A 17,835-nucleotide genomic window follows, 5' to 3' on the forward strand; every position below is an offset into this window, starting at 1 on the left:
GTGTGCACGGGGATGTTCACAGCTACCCTTTAGTGTCGGTCCACATTCTTTTACGAGGGAAAAAATTTAGAGTAAAGGCGGCGGTTAATCCTCGCCTCACCCACTTGATAATTTTGGGAACTGATTGGCCGGGATTCGGGGAGTTAATGAGCCATTTAGTGAAGAGTGGGTCCTGCCGTAGTTCAGCAGCGGGAGGTCCCAGTGTCGCATTGGCGGGAGCAGAGCCGTCTGTGTCATCTCCGCGTCAGAGTGAGGAGCAGCAGGCTCCTCCTCCCTCTCTCGGGGAATCCCTCGCGGATTTCCTGTTAGAGCAGTCGCGAGACGAGACTCTGCGGCATGCGTCTGACCAAGTGAGAGTAATCGATGGTCAAACGCTCCAGCCAAATGCCACCCCGTCCTTCCCCTTTTTCTATTATGAAGGATAGATTATACCGAGTGACGCAGGACACTCAGACTAAAGAGCAAGTCACGCAGCTTTTGATTCCGAAGAGCCGCCGGGAATTGGTATTCCAGGCAGCTCACTTTAATCCCATGGCTGGACACTTGGGGCAGGATAAGACACTAGCCCAAATAATGGCCCGGTTCTATTGGCCAGGGATTCGCGGCAATGTCCGTAGGTGGTGTACGGCGTGCCACGAATGCCAGTTAGTAAATCCAGCGGCCATTCCAAAAGCGCCTTTGCGCCTTCTCCCATTAATCGAGACCCCATTCGAAAGAATTGGGATGGATCTCGTCAGGCCATTAGATGGGCCACATGAGGGTACCGCTTTATTTTAGTTCTGGTGGACTATGTAATGCGATACCCGGAAGCAGCGCCTCTTTGCAATATCTCAGCACGCAGTATTGCCGAAGCGCTCTTCCGCGTCATCTCCCGAGTCTGAATCCCGAAAGAGATTCTGACTGACCAAGGCACCTCGTTTGTGTCATGTACACTGAACGAACTGTATGGGTTATTAGGAATTAAGCCGATCCACACCAGCATTTATCACCCACAAACGGATGGTTTAGTTGAACGGTTTAATCGCACCCTCAAATATAATTAAAAAATTTGTAAGCGAGGATGCACGTAATTGGGATAAATGGCTCGAACCCTTGTTATTTGCAGTGCGAGAGGTCCCACAAGCCTCCACGGGGTTCTCCCCGTTTTAATTGTTATATGGGCGTAAGCCGCGCGGCATTCTAGATGTGCTGCGAGAAAATTGGGAGGAGGGACCTTCAAGTAAAAATGAAATTCAAAACGTTATTGACCTGCCCGCAAAACTCCACACACTCACACACCTAACCCAGGAGAATTTGCGGCAGGCCCAAGAACGGCAAACCCGCCTGTACGACAGGGGTACGCACCTTAGGGAGTTCACACCGGGAGATAAAGTACTCGTACTGTTGCCCACATCGAGCTCCAAATTGATTGCCAAGTGGCAAGGACCCTTTGAGGTCACACGGTGAGTCGGGGATATCGACTACGAGGTGAGGCGAACGGACAGGGGTGGGGCACTACAGATTTACCACCTCAATCTGCTCAAACTCTGGAATGAGGAGGTCCCCGTGGCGTTGGTGTCAGTGGTTCCGGAGAAGGCGGAGCTGGGGCTGGAGGTTCAAAAGGAAGCATTGGCATCACGTACCTCTCCGGTCCCCTGTGGAGACCACCTCTCCCCGACCCAACTCGCGGAGGTTGCCCAGTTGCAGACCGAGTTTTCGGACGTGTTCTCGCCCCTACCCGGCCGCACCGACCTCATAGAGCACCACACTGAGACGCCCCCGGGGGGTGGTAGTGCACAGCCGCCCTTACAGGCTACCCGAACACAAGAAAAAAAGTGGTTCAGGAAGAACTCAAGGCCATGCTCGAAATGGGCATCGTCGAGGAGTCCCACAGTGACTGAAGCAGCCTGGTGGTCTTGGTACCCAAGGCCGACGGGTCGGTCCAGTTCTGTGTAGACTATTAAAAAAAAAAAAGTCAACACGGTGTCTAAATTCAACGCGTACCCAATGCCTCGTATTGAGTTGCTCGATCGACTAGACACGGCTCACTTTTACTTGACACTGGATTTGACAAAGGGTTATTGGCAGATCCCCATGACTCCGTTATCCTGAGAAAAAACGGCCTTTTCCACACTGTTCGGCTTACACCAGTTTGTCACACTTCCTTTTGGGCTGTTTGGGGCGCCCGCTACATTCCAGCAGCTGATGGATAGGGTCCTCCGCCCCCACGCCACCTATGCGGCTGCGTACCTCGATGATATCATTATAGTAATGACTTGCCACAGCACCTGCAACACCCGAGGGCCGTCCTTAGGTCGCTGAGGCGAGCGGGTCTCACAGCCAACCCGAAGAAGTGTGCGATTGGGCGGGAGGAAGTATGGTATCTGGGCTTCCACTTGGGCAACAGGCAGGTGCGTCCCCAAATTAACAAGACCGCAGCAATTGCGGCCTGCCCGAGGCCCAAGACCAAAAAGGGGGTGAGACAGTTCCTGGGGCTGGCTGGCTACTATCGTAGGTTTATACCTAATTATTCGGACATCACCAGCCCGCTGGCTGATCTCACTAAAAAGGGGGCACCAGATCCGGTCCAGTGGATGGAGCAATGCCAGCAGTCTTTCTCTGAGGTGAAGGCTGCACTGTGTGGGGGGGCCACTGTTACACTCCCCTGACTTTTCTCTCCCCTTTATGTTACAGACAGATGCGTCAGACAGGGGGCTGTTTTGTCCCAGGAGGTGGAGGGGGAGGACCGTCCAGTGCTGTACATCAGCAGGAAGCTGTCGGTGCATGAGGGGCGCTACAGCACCATCGAAAAAGAGTGCCTCGCGATCAAGTGGGCGGTCCTTGCCCTCCGCTACTACATGCTGGGGCGCCCTTTCACCCTCTGTTCGGACCACGCGCCCCTCCAGTGGCTCCACCGCATGAAGGATGCCAACGCGCGGATCACCCGTTGGTATCTGGCACTCCAACCCTTTAACTTCAAGGTAATCCACAGGCCAGGGGCGCAGATGGTCATGGCGGACTTCCTCGGCTGCAGGCCGGTCGGCCGGACGGCCGCCCGGCCTGAGTCGGGCAGTGGGGGTATGTGGCAGCAGGGGCGTGGTCAAGCGGCGGTCTGTGACCGGAAGGCGGAGTCAGGGAAGGTAAGTGGCAGAATCACTGCACCTGAGGTCTATTAACGTGTGTTTGTGTGTCTTCCCCAGTGACCGCGCCCTACTTAAAGAGAGAGCGAGAGCAGAGGGAGAGCTCTCTCCCCAACCAGACGACTTGTGGGTGTGGCTGGGAGAATTAGAGTGCGACTGAAAAGTGCACAATAAAAGGGTTTGTTTTTGTTTTTTTAAACTTAATTCTGGCCTGCCATCCTTCTGTGCTCCACCCACTCATACGAACTGCCACACAAACTTTCCTAACTTTTGAGATCAGGACTCAACAAATACGCGATTTGACCATTTTTATTACATGTAATATTCATGACAGTTTTTCATAGACATTATTTCTCTTCAACACATTTTGTTTAAACAGAAATGTAATTTCCTACACTTAACATTTTTTTTTTATTTCTGCTACATCTGCATTCTTTGCATCTTCATATTTTAAAAGAGCAGTGAAAACTTCCTTCATAGTAAATAATTAGGCTTTGTTCCTTTTGTTTTATTTTTTAAATTTTATTATTTTTTTAATGTTTATTTTTTTCAACATTATTGTTATTTTGTCATTGTCATTCTTTTTCATATTATTTATTAGAATGTCTTACCAACTGTTTATTTAAATGTAGTTTTTCTGATATATGTATTTTATTACAATATGTGTATTATTTACATTTTTCCAGAGCCATACTGAAAATCATATTGTATGATGCAGGTCTTCTGAATAAAGATCTGTTCTACTTCATACTCATTCTAAGGGTGTGCAAACTTTTGCACTCAGGTATCTGATGGAATTACCAATAGCAAATGCTTAAAAAAAATTCACAAGAACAAACACCTGATAATTTCTCTTTTACTTTTTCCTTCACTTCATCTTTTTTTGAGCAGAATTTGTAAACACTAAATTTTATTAAGAATCAATCCTCGATTATTACACACACACACACTCTTTACCTTACGTAGATAAGGCCATATGGACGTGATGACGATTGAGAAACCTGGAGAGAATATTACACTCGTTAAATAAACAGCTGAAATTTAAATATGTAAATTTAACATTAATAATCAGTTTAATATCCTGAAAGGTGAGCAATAATCTTCAAAACTAGCATTGTGTTTATTTTTTTAAATCCATCACTGCTAAAAAAAAAAAAGGCTGTGTTTAAAAAAATAAAAAAACAAATTTTATATAAAAACATACTATGCACATTACTAATGCTACATGCTTGGGCAAAAGTTTTTGGCACCCCAGCAGACTGTGAATTCAGTCCTCTACTAATTCCGACCCACCTGCTAGTTCTCAGTGTTATACGGTAGCTAGTTTCCGAGACATGTAAAGCCAGCCAAGTGCTTCTTTTCAAGCCACTGAGTCACGGGGCGGTGTAACACACTCGCAGGAAAGTGCTATCTACCCTCTTCTACATACACAAGCTCACAAATGCCTGTGATTGAAGATGAGAGATAAAATATGCCCCTTCTGCCCAGACAACATGGTAAATTTTTTGCTCTCTTCCATGGTATTGTGATTTCCCATTTGAAATTTGGCGTGTGGAAAAGTTTTGGCACCCTATCGGTCACTATTTAGCAGATATCACAGCCTCTAAATGTTTCCTGTAGCCTGTTAACAGTCTTTAGGTTCTTGCTTGAGAAAATTTTGCCCACTCTTCCTTAGAGAACGCTTGTAGTTCAGAAATATCAGATTAATGGGGGGGGACTACATTCTAAACAGATAAACACTATGATGTGGAGTATTCCCCTTTTCTTTTGTGAAACGAGTCTGAGATTTGAGATTAGACATGTGCGCATAGGATGGAACAAAAAAAATTGCTGAGTCGTAGCTCCTTCTAACTAGTTTGTTTAAATATATTGGAAAAACAGGCAAGTAAATTTGTTCAGAAATATGACAGTTCCACGGAGACGTCTTTATTTATGAACTGGGTGATGTAGTGCTGACCATGCTGACATTAGGCCACGCCTACTTTCATATAACTCTGGATATACATAAAAATATTTATGGAGTACTAAACGCGTACAGATAGGAGCATAACCTTACAGTCTGAGTGTAAACTGGTGCAGTAGAATATCTCTGTGTATAGAGCCGTTTCTGTTACAGTGACATCAGAGTTCATGAGAACAGGAATAAGTTCACACTCTCACCCATGCTGCTGAGGAACATGGTGAAGTACATGACCCTGATGGACCTCCACCGGCTCCTCTCGACATCCTGTATGCTATAACAAGATGAAACACTATCGTTACATTATTATACACTCACAACTTCTTCATTCAGCCCAGATTACAAACACACCCAATCGATCCTGATCTAACCCGGACTCCAGACACATCAGTACTTCCCCTTTGTGTCATCCAAGCTGTGGTGTGTTAATCCACATTATGTCCACACTTGAAGCATAAAACACGTCGTAAAGGAAATTTCAAACCAGTATCGGATTAACCCCTTCACTCGGCATCATGCCTGTGCATCTCTAAAATCAGACTGCTGAGAAAATCCAGCAGCAAAAATGGCATTTTCTGCATATAATCAGTGAAGCATCCAAACAATTAGGATTGTTTGGACGCTTCACTGATTATATGCAGAAAACGCCATTTTTGCTGCTGGATTTTAACAATTTCTCAGGGAGTTCTCAGACTTCGAAACGTGAAGTGTCAGCCAGGTGTCAGTGCCGCCATTTTAAAAACTGTTTTCCAAACGAAGTATTGCACAAAAACACGTTTAAATGCCGATTACTGCCTACTTTTCCAAACTTTCCTGATTGCCATCAAAACAAACAAAACTTACGGCTTGATTACATCAGCATTCGAAAGAGGGCGTGTGCGTCTTTTGACAACGTTGGCAGATGTTGGTCACTTTGATTTCCGCTGTAAATTTTACTTCCGTCCTACGATGTCTTGCACAGGTCTCAACGAATCTCGTTTACGGCCATTGCTTTGACATATGGACTGATATATTACAGAGCATATTTCAAACACTCAGAACTTGCTATAGCAGCAACAAAGTAGTGATCAAAAATGCATTCCTATATTTAATAACATGAGACAAATAGAATTTTGATAATTAAAAAACTGCCTTCAGTTCTCCTTTAATCGACTTGTCCAGTCGGAGCAGCAGGGAAATTGTTCACTCGTCCTAACCACAACCTTTTTATTCCAATGTATTTACTAGTTCAATAAAAGGAATGTGATTAAAACACTATCAAAAAGCAGGTATAGTTTTGACAATCAAGATGCGCTAATAATTTATAATTTTTCAATAAAACTCAAACTTTAACTGTAACAATAAACAGAAACTATCCAAAGCCCCATTATGGTGCGTGTGCTGTTAGAACCCATTACCTGATCTGCAGGTGAGTTGGGATTGTTGTGTTTTTCACTTTCTTTCAATGAAATGAAACAGAAAGAAAACGAGTTGGACATGATAACAGGGACAATCATGTTGTGAATGAAAACAAACCGTAAGAGTTCATCTTTTACTGTCGTAAAATTCCCCTGAAATATTTTACCACGTGTGATGGTTAATGTGAACTATACAAAAGAAAAATACAATGAAAGTCCAAAAGAAATGAAATGTTCACCACAGATATTTATTTTATTGAGCTTGCCATTTCTCCTATTTCGATGAAAGTCTAATAACCTATAATTAGATATTACACCGTGGTTATTTTTATACACGCACTTGCTGTATTCGGCTTCCCCAGAATTTCGTAAATAATAACACGGCCAGAACGCTGAGGGGATTCAACTGGTTTTATTGGAACTTTGATATAACTCGTGAATAATTCCTATAAAAATGCTGATTTTCAACTAAAGGCCCGTCACACTTATTCGGAATTAGCAGGAATCAAGCAGAACCAGCCAGAATGAAAAATTTTTCAAAATTCGTGCCATGTTCGGGCGGGAATTTCAAACTGACCAACGTTCTTACAGCCTTATAAGAATGCCGTTCGAAAACTTAGAATGTGCTTCGAACCCACCTCGAATGATTCTTGCACATTCCGGGTGTATTAGCTTTCGAATGCAGTTCAAATGTAGTTGGAACACAGTAGGAATACCTAGAATGCTGTTAGAAGGCAGTAAGAATATTAAGAATGCGCTTCGAATGCCGTATGAGTGCGGTTCGATTGCCGCCTAAATACCACCTGAAGTCTGGTTGGAAGGTGCCTCAAATGCTGTACGAATTCACCTCAAATACAGTCAGAACGCTCCCGGAATAGCCGCCGAATACGTTTCGAATATCTAAGAATTCAAAGAGAATGCAGCTTGAATACTTAGAATGTACTTCAAATATCCCGGAATATACCAAGAATTTTCGTTCTGATGGCATTCCGGCTCATTCGAGGCCCATTTGGGACATTCTGGCAGGATTTGAAATGGCTTGCCATTTCGATTTTTCCCTCAAACACGATCAGAATGTTTCGAATGCTGGTGGAATGCCGCAAGAATATTTAGAATGCAGTTAGAATACACTTCAAATGCCGTTCGATATTTCTCCTCTTGGAATACACCTCGAATGTTTTGAGCATGAGCAAAACATTCGGGCCAGCCACAAGAATGGGCCCCAATGTTTGGAACGCACTCGGAATTTTTAGAATGCACTTCGAATATCCCGGAATAGCCGAAGAATTTTCATTCTGACGGCATTCCGGCTCATTCCGCCTCTAGTGTGACTACCCTATAATATTCAACTCAGACAAGCAGATGCGGATTTGATCAAACATTTGGTTGTCTCGGACAGTCGGACTACCATTAATGTGGAGCCCTGAATAAGATTTGCTCCACCAGAAAATTGAGCTTACTCTAAATTACAAACAAAATATAAAACAATTTCACCGTCAACCAGAGGCACCGCTAGAAATCTTGGGCCCTATGAAAGATTACAATTTAGGGCCCCCCCGGTAAAATTTTTCAAGCGCAAGCAACTGAATTTGAAGTCTGTTTTTGGCTGGCACTTCTACTTTACTATGCATGTGATCAGCTCCCTAGCAAGTTTAGGTGATACAATTATTTGGTATATGAACATTTTCAATGCAGAACTGTCAGAATGAGACTGAATAGACTGTTGCCTTAAAATGAAAATTCCATGATATACAGTATAAGGAAGATGTATATATAAATTTTTTCTTTTATGAGCAACTATTATTAGGCCACTCAGTAGCCTATGGAGTTCATTCAATCCAAATGTTTGTGTTGAGAGAAACTGCATGCATCACTGTATCAGTATGGATTTATAACATTCTGTATGCACATTAGGCCACCCATTTTTTATCTTTAGGTTCACGGATTTTTTCAACATATTTTTGATGATGTCGGTCGAAATAAAAATACAAGTGTCCTTGTCCAATTTTTTTTTTTTTTTGCATGGCAAAATTTCAATGTCGGATTAAGATGATAAAATAATTTAAATTCAAGAGACACACTTTACATACATACATACATACATACATACATACATACATACATACATACATACATACGTGTGTGTGTTCTTGTGTACAAGTTTATAACACGGACTAGCATTCCAATACTTACTTCTCTGAAGGTATGTGGTCATATGACCGTTGCGCTCTCATAAGCACATCGAAGGCTGATACGTTCGTGCTACTTGATTCGATAGGACTCTCTGCGGCACCATCCTCTTCTAATTCCAAAGTCAGATACTTGCAGCCAAAATCGTGAACTAACGTTATCGCAGGCATATTCAGCATCGTGCTCGTTCCATCACCGCCTTCTTTCTGAGAACCAAAGATCGTTTTGATCTTTTCATTGTTTACTTTCAACGCTTGAGAGACGAAATCGCCCACGTTTTGGTTAGTGAGAGTGAAAATACTTTTCTTGAGCACACTTTATGCTTACATACAGTTGAGGCAATAGCTCGGAATCCATGCTGTCAGTGTCAGTCATGGTCAGCACGAGGTTGACACTGTCGTAAAGCGGTCGTAAATACCATAAAAACATTCAAGTGAATACTCAATGTCGTAAATAGTTTCGTTTTCGGACTCGGCTGAAGTGGATATATACACAACACACATTGTCGTTTGTATTTGCGATTCTAATACTTTTTATTTAAATAAATATGACCTAGTACCAGAGATACAGTGCTGTTACAAGAAAAATGTGTGACTATTTTTTTTTTACATTTCTTTTTGTACATTTCGGCAGTAAAAATAAAAATACGCGCAGGCTTTTTATTTTTCTAGCGGTAGTATTTAACTGCCGTCGGCGGATCCGTGATCCGAAAAATCTAAAATGAGTCGCCTTATGGATACTCCAGCGCCCTCCAGCAAACATCAATAATCAGGATTACAAAATGCATTCCTTTGTTTCCTCCATTTATTGACTTATTGTATGTAAATCAGCCAATCCCTTTTCATTTTTTCTCTGCCATTTGCTGCTTTGGTGTACTTCAGATAATCTGGAAATGGCTTTCCCTCTGAATCTTTGGGCATTTGTTTTTCATTAGTAAAAGCTCATTTTCTGACAATAGTTGCCCTGTCACTATCACTTAAATTAGCTGGCCACAACCCTGGATCAGCAGACCGTCTGATTCTGCATGCAGCTCAGTCTCTGCAGTGTCCCTCAACTCAGCCTGTTCCTTACTCTTCACTTCTGCTGCTGCTTCCTGTAGGTGCAACTGGTCTTAAGTGATCAATCTAATTCAGGGTCTCTGCACATTTCTGACCAGCAAAAATAATACTTTTTAAGACCATTTTAAGACCACTGAGTATAAAAAATAAGACCACTACCGCGGAACAAATACGTACAGTAAAAAAAAAAAAAAAAGCACACTCTAGGTTAAGTTCAAAGCATTTTTTTTTTTATAAAAAATGTGCATCTTCAGTTTACAAAACAGAACATTAGCTGCCTTCTCGATATTTTAATAGTAGGGTACTGCTGTAAACAAACAGTGAGGAAACAAATTGATCTTCAGTTAACAAAACAGAACATTAACTGCTTTCTCAATATTTTAATAGTAGGGTACTGCCATGAACAAACAGTGAGGAAGCAAGGAAGTTTGACTACTGATCGAACTGCCTCTGGGGACTGTTGTTGCCCGACTAGCAGCATAGCGCATATGCTTTTCCCCTTTCGAGTGAGCGTCAAGGGCTTTACAGCCCATTGTTGTTAACTTGATGTCTTTCCGACATACCTTACATCTCGCTTCATATTCTGAAGTTGCTGTTGTTAGCCAACTTTTGTATTTTGGCTCCTCAAGCCACTTGTTACTAGACTTACACTTCCCCATCTCCGTTCATGTTCAAGTTCAACCACTTCTTCCTCGTCTGCTCTACTCTCAATGGTTCTACTACCAGTGTTGGGCACGTTACTTTCAAAAAGTAATTAGTTATAGTTACTAGTTACTTTTCCCAAAAAGTAACTGAGTTAGTAACGGAGTTACTTTGTCATAAAAGTAACTAATTACAGGGAAAGTAATTATTCGGTTACATTTTGTTCCCCTCAAAAAAAATATCAAATTCAATTAGTGTAATCATAATAAAAGTGAATGTTAAATGTGTTTAATGACTGAAATGGACACTTAACAGAACCAATTAGTAACGTTATCTACACTATATTAATATTTTTGTGGGACAATGTGAGATAAGACATCTATCAAATGTAATATATTTCTGTAGTTATTAAAATTGTTACTAATTACTGGCCACTGACGAGGACAAACGCTTTGTTCCTCGACATAATGTGCATTGCACGTAAACACTCTTGCCTTTTATTTCAAGTAATGAAAAGTCCTGGCTGTATTTCCAGTGTGAAAGCGCAGTGCTGGGCTGACCGCGCTGGGTCTTCCGATTGAAAGAGCGCGCAGTAGTGCAGTAGGCGTGGCCTACCTACGTATGTTGTCCAAATCTACTCTGATTGGCTTACTGTGCCGTTGTCTCGTGTCTCCCCGCCCCACACGAAAGCAGAGTAAAGAGAGGCTGAACGAGCAGCGTGCCAGATGAGAACAGCTTTAATAAAGTAACGCAGAGCATTTTATTGTAAGTAACGGGAACGGCGTTATAACGATGTAAAAAGTAATTAGTTAGATTACTCGTTACTAAAAAAAGTAACGCCGTTAGTAACGCCGTTTATTTCTAACGCCGTTATTCCCATCACTGTCTACTACATGGATAAAAGAACACACTGCCCCCAGTGGCGTGGTTCCTGCGCTATTAGAACTAGTGCTAGACACACAACGGCTCTTGTGCTACTTGTTCAGCATCTTGATAACAAACGACGCTGGTTGAATAAATAACGTTAGCGCGGAAAAAAAAATCCAGACATATGTTTTTTTTTTCATTTACCGTAGGCTACCCGGATGAAATTTAATACTTCCCATGTGAAATTTAATACCATAGCTCAAAAAATAGCGAAATATAATGCTTTTTAAGACCTTAAAAAACACATATTAAAAATAAGACTTTTTAAGACTTTTTAAGGATCCGCGGAGACCCTGTAATTAAATCAGTCTCATTAAATCAGTCTCATTAATTAATACCATTAATTTTGGTGCTTAATAAATTACCAAACAGCTAAATTACGGTGTATTCCAAATTATTACAATTACTTACCGTATTACACAACTCGTATGCACCTTGGAATTCTTTTGAGATTGAATGACTTCAAAGAATATTGGGCACAACAAATACACAGTTTCAATAATAACTGAATTTATTATAACAAAGATAAAAATGAATAATAGCAGTTGAAATCTTCAGCAAACAGTGAGGTGTGTGTGTGCGTGTGTGTGAGAGAGACCTTATGGCCTAAACAAAAAGGTTAGCCTAGCTTGCGAACGAGACAAAAGAATTAGCCGTGTGTGGCTCGCTAAGGCCCAAGAATCCTACCTCGTGGAGTTAAGAACAAAAGGTGTGTGTGTGTGGAGGAGGGGCCACCACATGTTCCCTTGAGACAATACAATTAGCCCTGGATGCTAAAGGCCTCTGCATGCTCTTGCGACAAGGCTTTCGCAGATAGCTTTTCGCAGACAGTTGTAATTTATTGTTGAGCAGGGATAATAGGCGTGCGCGATGTTATTCACCGCCACAACGCAAGGGGGCGCGAAGTCGCTAGGAGTAGTTGGTGGGTGTGGTTAGTGGAGTGTTTATCCTCCGGTTACTTATAATGACTAGAACTTTTCTTTTTTTTTTTTTTTATAATGACTAGAACTGGAGTCGTATAGATGTACGTACTTCCTGAATCAACCGCTCTTCATGCTGCTCCATCTTCGCTCGTGTTTTTAAAAATGCCGGTCGTGAAAACAAACCAAACCGGGAAAGTAGGGAAGCGGAAGTGCGTGTACAGCGGATGTAGAGTGGACCAATCAGAGCCCTCTTGTCTGCGGCGCTGTCTGCGAGGCTTCTGCGGTGGTCACAATTTTTGGGAGGTGCGCGCAGAGCGTCTGCGAAGGTGGGGGGGCTACGCAGACACTGTCTGCGACGCTATCTGCGAGGACTGGGTTGTCAGCATAAATTGGCCTTAATGAGACAAAAGAATTAGCCGTAGCAGCTAATTCCACTGAAATATTGATGAGGTCAAAATATGTGTAATAATGAAATTAAAGTGTTAGAAAGGAATAGAGAGAGAGAATGCAACCTATCTATTAAGCAATTGAGAGATCTACACAAATAGAACAATAATCAATTCAACACCGAGTGTCTACAGTGTACACAAACCGTTCCTGAGTTTAAATTCACACTACTTAATAAAACTAATTCCTAAGACTAGTCTTTATGCCCAAAATGCCAATCTTACATCAGTATCTTGCCTTGACGCAAGATTATGAGGATGTTCCGAAACTTTCGGAGTCCACAGGAGCACATGAGTCACTTCCGTGAAGACGCAGAGAATTTCTTGGTCCGACGCTTCATCGTTAGTGAAAAGTCTCTGATCAAACAATGTGCACAGCGCTTTAGTTAGAAGGAATCCGGTCACTTCTAACTTTAAATGAACTGCTTTGGGCAGCAGTCGTGACATCACTTCTAATACGAATAAAACCGGTTATAATTCAGCCAAGAAAAGAGCGCAGCTCAAGTACCGTATTTTTCGGACTATAAGCCGCACTTTTTTTCATGGTTCGGCTGGCCATGCGACTTATACTCCGGTGCGACGTATATGTTTTTTTTTTTTTTCACCGCGGAATAACTGGAGCTGATGCCGAGTCTGACGACAGCCACGCAGAAGAAGAGGAAACGGCGCTTCATCTGCTGCTGGAGTTGGCAGAGTTGTTCAGAAGCGACACCGAGGATGAGGAATTCAATGGATTTGCTGATTTAGAGTGAAATCATCAGCTTGATAAACTTGATTGACCTGTGTTTTATTATTAATGATAGGCCTATAGTTATTTAAATAAGTTATGTAGTGATTTTAGGCAGTGCTTAATTTGTGAAGTGGGAGGTCCCAGAACGCAGGAGGTGGGTGGGTCCGGCGACTCAAAAAAAAAAAAAAGGCGGGGGATGGTTTACTATAACTTTACGCACATGCGCTTATTGTGTGTGTAAAATAATAATAATAATAATAATAATAATAATAATATCAGACATTATGATCTTAGAAAACGCTTTAGTGACAAACAGTTACGGACAGTAATATGTCGTGATATTATATTATAAAATATTAATTTTTATTAGTCTATATATTAAATATTACATTTATCTTCTAAAATAACAGACTGTATTCATCACAACCGGTTTATTTCACCATTGGAGATCAGATCACACAAGACATGAGTTAAATGACTCATTTTAAGGATTTAAGTAGGGGATTTAAAAGCGGTTGTTGTTGTTTTTTTTTTCACTAGGCGGTTGTTTTTACTACCGTACCTGTCTTTGGAGATGATATACTTATAGTCTACTTGACCTCTGATTTGATGAAATAAAATTCGACAAAAATGAAGAATGACACTCCTCGATGATGACTACAGCTTTAATAACACAGATGAAAGAGCCATGGGGCGATAATAAGCCCTACCGGTAAAAATATTCTAAACGCAAACTGATTAATGCATCAGTAATAGGCTACTAATATTAGTTATAATAATAATATAGGCTATTAGTAATAACGATAGTGATAGTATTAAAGATAGTAGTAGATATTTAAAATAATCAGACTAGGCTACTTACAGGGCAAAGGGCGCGTTATCACTGCTCAGCTGTTCGTTTATTAAATAAACAATGCAGTCGCGCAGTAACCACGCGCCGCTTATCAGATACAATCACAGATTCTATGGATAGAATAACCCTTCAAAAAAGTGCGACTTATAGTCCGGTGCGACGTATATATGTTTTTTTCGTCTTCATAATGCATTTTTTTGGCTGATGCGACTTAAACTCCGGAGCAACGTATAGTCCGGAAAATACGGTAGTTCTACCGTGGCCAATGGCAAACAAAAGAGAGCACGCTAAATTTTCTTCTTGCAAGGCAGAAGTCGTGATTTCGGACGGTCCGATGAGAGACTGCCTCTTTATGTCTGTTCCCGCGTGGTTACAGAAGCCAAAGAGAAAGTATGGCGGATTTCCGGGTCACTTATGGGATCGTGGAGGAAGTGACATAGGTGATCCCGCCCAGGCGTGACGTAGGTCAACGCGGAAGTTGGTTGATGGGATCTGTAGTTTCTTAAAGGGACTGTGGCATTGTACTTACATTCCTCCTCATCATCACCTGAGCTACTGTTACTCGCCCTCTCCTCTGCCTGCCTTTGAACACCTCTGGCCTCCTCTCTGGCTGCTGCATCATGGCCTGAGGAGGGCGCTGGCTCTGAACTATCCATAATGTGCATAATGCAGAATCTGTTATAAATCCACTGAGATACTACTGAGACAGTAATGCATGCAAGTTCTCTCAACACATGAACATTTTGATTGAATGAACTCCATACTAAGTTACCTAAGAATAGTTGCTCATAAAAGAAACGTCTTTTCATTTTAATGTAAGTCTTAATAGTCTAATGCTGCTTACTGTAGCCTAGCAATTAAAATAGTTTTTAACCCTAAATCCTTTATTCGTGGATTGTATTGCTCACCTCCCTCTCCTTCAACTGGGATTTGGGTTGAGGGCTGGGGTCCTATTCCTGAGGCTGAATCTGTGTATGTTGAGGGCACCTCATTAGTTTTGATACCAGTTATTAGCACCAGTATCATGTAGGCGAGCCTAATATTTTCTCTCACGTATTAGCCCAGTAGGCCAGTTTATTGCACAAGTTTAGCTAGTTCTGTGCAGACCTTCTACATTACATTCATCTGATCTTCCATGGCAATAAACGTGAAGTATTTAAATAAAAGGACACTGCACTGCTGATTGAAAACTGTTGTCTTGATATTCAAAATGAAATCTGCTAGTCTGTCATTAGCTAGCATGCTGTAATGGCATCGAGTGTCAGTGAACGATAGGCTAGCTTTCTCTGGGAAAAACTGAGTCACCAATTGTCGACCCTTTTTCTCCCTTTCTGCTGCTTCTCCTTCCGTTTTTGATACCCGGACTTCATAATTTATCTCACCACCATCACACCTGCTCCTGCTTAGCAACTTCTAGAATGTACACCTCTGTTGCGCGCGGAGAAAAACTGCCAGCTGACGTGAGCTGCATTTCACTGTCCCCGCCCACAATCAGACTGTACCATTAGTAAAAAGGGTGGAGGAGTGAAATGACAATATCATAAATAATTCAAGGAAAATGTTATAGCAAATCATAAAATATGCAAATTATACATGGTTAACAGATGAAATGAAATATTTTATTTCAAAAACTTACACAAGGCAATACTATTAAAATAATATTAAAGGTGTCATTGCATCGTTTTTTCATTAATTGTGCGGTGGTCTCTAGTATGAATGAACGCCCTGTGAGCCGGTTTTGGTGAAAAAAAAAAAAAATGCTGTAGTTCTCCTGTTTCAGGCTGTTCTAGTTTGCTGGAGGAGTGGGTGGTGGGAGAACGACAGGATTTCAGCTCTTACTCATTAATATTCATGACCTGTAAACGTGTTACCTCTGATTGGCTAACAGCACTGTGACACTACCTCCAGTGGGTCAGAACAAGCGGATGTGGGTGTCTTTGTAAAAACTGTTTTGATTGGCTATTATGGTCTTGACCAATAATGTAGATAACACAAATTTTACATTACATTCAACGAGATTTAAACGAGACTAAAGATGGCGACTTACAAATAATGTGTAAACTTCGTTGGAGTTAATAAAGTTTGAACAGCATGAAGGAACATACCCCAACCCCCCGAAATTAATAGAAAAAAAATTCTCAACGGATTTGGCGTAATATCAAAAGCTCGTTTTTTACTCAGAAAAAGCGGAAAACTCTCATCCCTGCCGAGCTTGTGACCGTGTCATGCATGCTAACGTGGAGAATATGAACATGCTATTTTGTAAAAAGTTCATGTTTTAGTTAGTTTTTTTTTTTTTCTTTTTTTTTTTTTTTTTTTTATCAGACATCTAATTTTTGGGTTTGTTTACCTGACATGTTTCGACGTACAACTTCCGTCTTCCTCAGAGTGTCACCGGATGTTAATTGGTGACGCATCTTTTATCAGCTGCTGTTTCTGAAGGCGTGGCCTTCCTGTCTGGTTTGACAGGTCGGTCACGCCTTATACTGTCTGTTCGTCCCCTGCAAGATGTGACTCCAGGTATGGGAGAGCATGTATGCTCCCTCATCCCGGTTGATGGTCCTCGGGCTTCGCTTACGGATCTCTATGGCCTCCCTGATCCAGCGCTGATGTTTGTTATCTTCTGTGCGGATGACTCTGGCATTCCCCCAGTCCATAATGTGGTTTTCCCTTTTACAGTGATCTGTTATAGCTGACATAATTTTCCTGTTGTGCCTTTTCTTTTATTGTTCGGGTTTGTCTTGTAGCTGTCTCCTTTTCGCACTCTTTCTTATGTTCATGTTTTCTTGTGTTGAAACTCCTTCCTGTCTCCCCAATATAAGTTTTATTGCATAATTTACATGGAATCTCATACATGGTGTTGCATCTGTTGTCCGGATGTATTCTGTCTTTGGGATGAACCAGGATCTGACGGAGTGTTGTGTGTGGTTTGACAGGTGTGTTAATGTTGTATTTCCTCATTACTCTTTGAATGCGTTCCGTTATTCCTCTGATGTATGGTAATGTAACTACTCCCCTGTGTTCTTGTTTGTTAGTTTGTTTTTTCTCTTTCTTTTGTGTTTTGTTGTTCTTAACCTGTTCCGCCCCTTTGGATATTGCCCATTGTGGATATTGACATGCCTTCAGTGCGTGTTGTATATGTTGTTCCTCCTGTTCTTTGTCCTGTGGATCTGTAATTATTGCTGTGTGTTCATGTAATGTTCTAACTACGGATATTTTGTGCATTATGGGGTGTTCGGAAGTCCAGTTTAAATATTGGTCGGTATGTGTGGGTTTTCTGTGTACTTTTATTTTGATGTCCCCATCTTCTGTGTGTTGTATTTTTAAATCCAAAAATGCTATTGACTGCTCCGTTTCTTCTTCATGTGTGAATTTTATATTTCCGGTATTGTCTATGGTGTTGAGATGGTCGGTGAGTTGTTGAGTGTGTCCCCTCTTTACTTTTTCCAATATGTCGTCCACATACCGTTTCCAGAGTGTTGGTCTGTATTCCGCTGGTATTGTAGTGAGTGCTTTCTGCTCCAGATCCTCCATGAAAAAGCCGCACATGATGGCTGATAGTGGGTCTCCCATGGCAAAACCTTCCTTCT

At 41.7% G+C, this 17,835-nt stretch overlaps 1 protein-coding gene across 3 annotated transcripts in view; it reads right to left on the reverse strand.

Moving 5' to 3' along the window:
- Nucleotides 1–17,835, reverse strand: part of LOC132897910 (major facilitator superfamily domain-containing protein 8-like) — a 41,643-nt gene that overhangs the window by 14,229 nt on the left and 9,579 nt on the right. The window contains exons 2-3 of one of the 3 annotated variants that reach the window (XM_060939180.1): nucleotides 5,280–5,353; nucleotides 4,077–4,120 (exon numbers count right to left, since the gene is read on the reverse strand). The exons of 1 other annotated variant lie outside the window; for it this stretch is intronic. In XM_060939180.1, coding sequence (XP_060795163.1) covers nucleotides 4,077–4,120; nucleotides 5,280–5,353 — 118 coding nt within the window. The remainder of the gene's footprint in view (nucleotides 1–4,076; nucleotides 4,121–5,279; nucleotides 5,354–17,835) is intronic. One more of the 3 variants, XM_060939181.1, reaches the window with a different exon arrangement.

This window comes from Neoarius graeffei, chromosome 14 (genome assembly GCF_027579695.1).
Source record: "Neoarius graeffei isolate fNeoGra1 chromosome 14, fNeoGra1.pri, whole genome shotgun sequence".
Classification (NCBI taxonomy): Eukaryota; Metazoa; Chordata; class Actinopteri; order Siluriformes; family Ariidae; genus Neoarius; species Neoarius graeffei.